General features: G+C 43.9%; 1 protein-coding gene across 2 annotated transcripts in view; it reads left to right on the forward strand.

Annotated features, from left to right (window-relative positions):
* rabgap1l (RAB GTPase activating protein 1-like) overlaps positions 1-6,000 on the forward strand; it is a 573,823-nt gene that overhangs the window by 541,579 nt on the left and 26,244 nt on the right. For both annotated transcript variants that reach the window (XM_084311549.1, XM_084311550.1), the window contains 2 exons: positions 4,294-4,404; positions 5,285-5,389. In XM_084311549.1, coding sequence (XP_084167675.1) covers positions 4,294-4,404; positions 5,285-5,389 — 216 coding nt within the window. The remainder of the gene's footprint in view (positions 1-4,293; positions 4,405-5,284; positions 5,390-6,000) is intronic.

The following is a 6,000-nucleotide window of genomic DNA, read 5'->3' on the forward strand; positions in this document are numbered from 1 at the left end:
GTTAAGGCTGAGCCCGAACCCCTGTTTTTAGGGTTCGAACGTTCGCCAGGGTTTATCGAACGAACGTTCGAACGTTCGTTTTTTTTAAATTTTTAATAATTTTTTTTTTTAATAAATTTTTTTTTCATTTTTTTAATAATATTTTTTTTTTTATTGTATTATTATAGATCCTACGGAGGGCGGCATTGCATAGTCTATTGGTGAAAAACATGTTGTTTACAGTGGTGGCTGTTCATGTAAACATGTAATTAAACAAAGCACTCAGAAGAAAATAAACAAGCTACTGAATCAAAGTATGATAAACAATAGCCCTTGCAGTCACGTAAGGGGCTAGATAAACAAATGCATTAGTTTTGTGGCATTAACGTTATTTAGTTAGTGTTACACGTTCAATAACAGGTATTCACTCTTGGTCGACGGGGAGGGGAGCCGGGAGGAGAGGCGCACGCCTCGGCTCAACAGACCCGTCCACCGTCTACCTCGGAACGGCCGGGCTCCCAACACGCCTGCCGCCCGTCCGCCCTACCACCGTTCCGAGGTAGACGGTGGACGGGTCTGTCCACCGTGCGCCTGCTGTTGTTTCCAACGCAACCACCTCCCGCCATGAGCTCGCGCTCCGTGGCCGAAAAAGGATGGTATTCATTAATGATCCGTCTGCAGGTTCACCTACGGAAACCTTGTTACCGATTACTTCCTCGGCGGGGGAGCTAACTACGGCTCCCCGGTAGCTACGGTAAGTCTGTTGAGGCTTGCCGATTGGTGGTAACGAGCAGAGGCGGGTGCAAGCGGTGTGACGTAATTGGCAGAATCGCCTGTCAATCAAAATAGAGCTCTCTGGTTGAGAAATAGTATCCCGCTGCAGCCCGGCAGACCATACTGGTTGAGCCGAGCGCCTCGCATTCACATCACCTCAACCCCGTGCGCATCCTTTATTTTTTTTCACCGAACGTTCGAACCTATTAATTAAAGTCCGAATGTCAGCGTAACGAACGAACGTTCGAACGTTCGGGCTCAGCCTTAGTGTGTGTGTGTGTGTGGTGTGTGTGTGTGTGTGTGTGTGTGTGTGTGTGTGTGTGTGTGTGTGTGTGTGTGTGTGTGTGTGTGTGTGTGTGTGTGTGTGTGTGTGTGTGTGTGTGTGTGTGTGTGTGTGTGTGTGTGTGTGTGTGTGTGTGTGTGTGTGTGTGTGCCACTGTAGTAGTGTATCTGGACAGACCACATTGAGAAGGTAAGCTACTATCCTGCTGGAGCTTTGCATTGTAGCTACAGTGTGTCGCTGCTAAGCTTCCCGTCTGTCACAACAAAAGGTAGCGCTCTTGCCGCGCATATATGCGTCAAATTAGACCATGTGACCTGTGTGTGTGTCTCCAGAGAGAGCTGTTGTTGTTGTTGTTGTTCTAGATGTGACTGTGTGTGTCTCTCCAGAGAGAACTGAATCTTTTTTTTATTTTATTTTTATTTTTATTTTTTTTTTGCGGACATAAGCACATAGGGGACTTTGTAAAATTTTGATTTGACAGAGTTTCCTGGTGACAGATAAAATCTTTATCAGTTTGTAATGAGTTAATTGATTATTATAATTACGAGAGGTTAACGGAATATTATCCCATACATTCTGCCAATTTATGCAGGCGTTGTAATACTTTAAATCTATGTTCCAGACAGTGGTATTACCTGTAGTTCTGTTTAGTTTTCCTTGTATTTTATTAGTGCTGTCAGGCGATTAAAAAAATTATTCTAATTAATTACAGGATTTGTAATTAATAAATCTAATTAATCACATTTTAATCGCATAACCATTTTATGCCTGATATTCTATATTCTATAATCATATTTCAAATTGCATGTGTCCAGATGGCAGAATTCAGTACTGTATCTACAAAACTTTCTGTTTAATCATCTTCCATCTATTAATTTGCTTAGATTTTTCAGGTCTGGTCAATTTGAGCATGGTGTTATTCACAGTCAAAGATTAAAAAAGAATTATTGATATTCTCATTTGGTTCATTACAATTTACTCAAAATAAAATTTTCATTCAATCAATCACCGCGCAGATTGATTGATTGAAGGAAAATGTTATTACAGATTGCAGAATGGGTACAATACAGTACGGCTCAATACACACAAATTGTTAAGCGGATGCAGACCAGAGAAAGACTTTCGTCTTGTTTACATCAGGGTCCCCCATTTTCAATTCATAGTGAATTGTAAGTAAGGGTGCAACTTGCACCGTGCAATCCATTCTTTGTGGATCTAGCCCACAGTATTTCTGACACTGGGAATACATTCCCTGAGATTCATAGATGTCCCTAGAATCAGATACCAAGAACATGCAAATGGACCATATTAAAAAAAAAGTCTGTAAATATGTATTCTACATTCTTATGGAATGAAGGAGATACAAAAATAATATAAAAAAAAATAAAAAATATTAATTTATTTGTTTGTAATTAATTTTGAGTTAATTTTCATAACGTGATAATTTGCTGTGTAATTAATTAATCTAATTAACGTGATAAACTGACAGCCCTAATTTTATTATCTAACCCAGAAACAAAACCATTTTTAACATTATTGCCACTCACTATAATCATTAAAGGATGAACTGGTAAAGGCTGATTCCATGGGACACCATAAGTGCGCATTGCAGTGCACAAACTGTAAATAAAAAAATAAGGATGTACTAGGGACATTATAGATTTGTTTGAGCTCTTGAAAGGATCTGAGACCGTATTCACTGTATATGTCAGATAGTTTGTGAATACCTTGTCTTTGCCAAATGGGAAATGTAGCTGGTTTCTCTCCCAACAGTAAGAAGTTGTTATCAAAAATAGGGGTATGTAGGTGCCATTTTGTGTCCCACTGTCCCATTTCGGCAATATATTTCCAAACGTAAATTGAATGTGCTATAATTGGGCCGAATTTAGTACGTCAAAAGCTTTGGATAGACCAGAAAAGAGGATATATTTGAGTGTATATGGAGATACAATGTGCTTCTCCATATTCACCCATGTATGTCAGAATCATTATTGAACCATCTTAGCAACGGCCTGAGCATAAAAGAGAAATAGTACCGTTTGAATTATGAACCGATAGCCCTCCTGCTTTCCTACTGTAAAAAAGAAAATAAAAAATGTATGTACAGGAAAACTGTACCCAAATAAAGAATAATGCATGCCAAAATTGGGGGAATTCAAATTAAGTAATAATTTGATGGATATAATATTATTATTGGCTATACTTGTTTTATCAGCGCAACGTTCAGCCTTCCCACCGGACTGTCAGGTGTTACACCGAGCATCATCGTTGTAGTGTAGCTAGTTAGCAAAATATCAAGCCTCTTTCAAAATGTCTGTTAACATTATGGATCAATGGCTGAGTCGAGCTGTTCATCCAGCAACAACAGCACAGGTGATACTGCTGAATCAGGAGAACCCATTCGAAGGAAAAAGAAAACGGAGAAAGTGAAGAATCGTCAGTAGGTGAACATTATGTGCTCTCTGGATTTACTGTCACAACTACAGAGGAGAGCAACCACAGCCAATGTGTTTCCTCTGTGGCGACATGCTTTCGAATAATAGCATGAAACCATCCCATTTACATCTTTTTATATTCAGATCTAATTCTATTGCCTATATTTATGTATTTCTGCTATTACCCTGCCCATACCTATACCTCCCTCCCCCATGCTGCTATATGACACCCACATTTACCCAAGGGGATCAATAAAAGGAATATTTCATCTGATTGTATCATATCGCATCATATCTCATCTTATGTTATCTTAGTTTTGAGTCTTCAGTGCTTTGTTAACTTAATGTTACAATGGGAATGAGGTGATGATGTCAGACCTAAGACTAAAACTTTACTTCAATAAACTGCCAACCTGTGTGACCATGTGACTATCCAGGTCATCCACTCACTCACTCCCACACACATACACACACACACAGCCAGTCTGCCACAATATATAGACTATTAATTATATATCCTGGGGATCACCACTATTGATTGCGTAGTAGGGGGTACTTTAGGTTGGCTTGAAATGCTTAGGGGGTACAGTACTCAAAAAAGGTTGGAACCACTGTCTAGTTCAAGTTCAAGTTCAAGTTCTTTAATAGTTGTCATACAGAAGTACAGAATACTTTCATACAAAATGCTTCTTACTGTTACGCTCCAGAGCTAGAGCCAGAGCTAGAGTCTAGATGGATGTAACTGTGTGTGTGTCTCTCCAGAGGGAGAACGGTGGTTGTTGTTCTAGAGATGATGATGTAACTGTGGTTCTGTGTCTCCAGAGGGAGAACCGGCGCCTGCAGGAGGCCAGCATGCGTCTGGAGCAGGAGAACGATGATCTGGCCCATGAGTTGGTCACCAGCAAGATCGCCCTCAGGAACGACCTGGACCAGGTAGGAATTCATTAATGATCATTGCATTTTACATATATAGCGCTTTTCTCTTTGCTCCCCACAATGTAGGGTGGAAATTACCACTGTGTGGGCTACGCAGCCTCGATGGCTGCCATACACTGGCACCCGGCACACAGCACACTGACTACACAGTGGCTGAACGGCTCAGGAGACAGGGATTGATGTCAGCCAATTAAGGGGGGATTGATGATTAGGTGGCCTTGATGTCAGAGACCTGATTGGGAATTTGGCTAGGAATGTCTCGGAACCCCTACTCTCTTGCGATAGATGTCCCGGGTTCTCCATGAGGGGCTACAGGGTCCATGAGGGGGCTACAGGGGTCCATGAGGGGGCTACTCAGATGATCGTCCACATGGAACAATGTGGCCTAAGTTGTTTAAATATTTATATAAAAGAAAAAGATACAGGATGACAAGATGGCTGCTCACTGCCAACATGAACAGTGCTGCTGTCAAAACCTTGTGTAGCTTCTCCCAAAAAGTGCAGATATTGTGGTGTGTTAAGTCAAGAGTTAATAACGTGTGTGTGTGTGTGTGTGTGTGTGTGTGTGTGTGTGTGTGTGTGTGTGTGTGTGTGTGTGTGTGGTGTGTGTGCCCCTGTGTGTGCCCCTTTGTGTGTGTGTGTGTGTGTGTGTGCCGTGTGTGTGTGTGTGCCCCTGTTGTGTGTGTGCCCCTGTGTGTGTGTGCCCCTGTGTGTGCCCCTTTGTGTGTGTGTGTGTGCCCTGTGTGTGTGTGCCCCTGTGTGTGTGTGTGTGCCCCTGTGTGTGTGTGTGTGTGTGTGCCCCTGTGTGTGTGTGTGTGCCCCTGTGTGTGTGTGTGTGCCCCTGTGTGTGTGCCCCTGTGTGTGTGTGGTCTGCCAGGCGGAGGACAAAGCTGATGTACTGAACAAAGAGTTGCTGAACACCAAACAGCGCCTGGTGGAGACGGAAGAGGAGAAGAGGAGGCAGGAGGAGGAGACGGCACAGGTAGGAGGAGGAGGAGAGGAGGAGGAGAAGAGGAGGAGAGGAGGAGGAGAAGAGGAGGAGAGGAGAGGAGAGGAGGGAGGAGAAGAGGAGAGGAGGAGAAGGAGAGGAGGTAGGAGGAGGTGGAGAAGAAGAGGAGAGGAGGAGAAGGAGAGGAGGTAGGAGAAGAGGAGGAGAGTAGGGGAGAAGGAGAGGAGGTAGGAGGAGGTGGAGAAGAGGTAGGAGAAGAGGAGGAGAGGAGGAGGAGAGGAGGAGAAGAGGAGGTAGGAGGAGGAGAAGGCACAGGTAGGAGAAGAGGAGGAGAGGAGGTAGGAGAGGAGAGAAGAGGAGGAGAAGGAGAGGAGGCAGGAGGAGGAGACGGCACAGGTTGGAGAAGAGGAGGAGAAGAGGAGGAGGAGAAGAGGTAGGAGAAGAGGAGGAGAAGGATAGGAGGTAGGAGGAGGAGACGGCACAGGTAGGAGAAGAGGAGGAGAGAGGAGGAGGAGGAAGAGGAGGAGGAGGAGGTAGGAGGAGGTAGTAGGAGGAGGAGGAGGAGAGGAGAGGAGAGGAGAGGAGAAGAGGAGGAGGAGGTAGGAGGAGGTAGTAGGAGGAGGAGAGGAGGAGGAGAGGAGAGG

This window comes from Notolepis coatsorum (genome assembly GCF_963971535.1).
Source record: "Notolepis coatsorum genome assembly, chromosome: 3".
Classification (NCBI taxonomy): Eukaryota; Metazoa; Chordata; class Actinopteri; order Aulopiformes; family Paralepididae; genus Notolepis; species Notolepis coatsorum.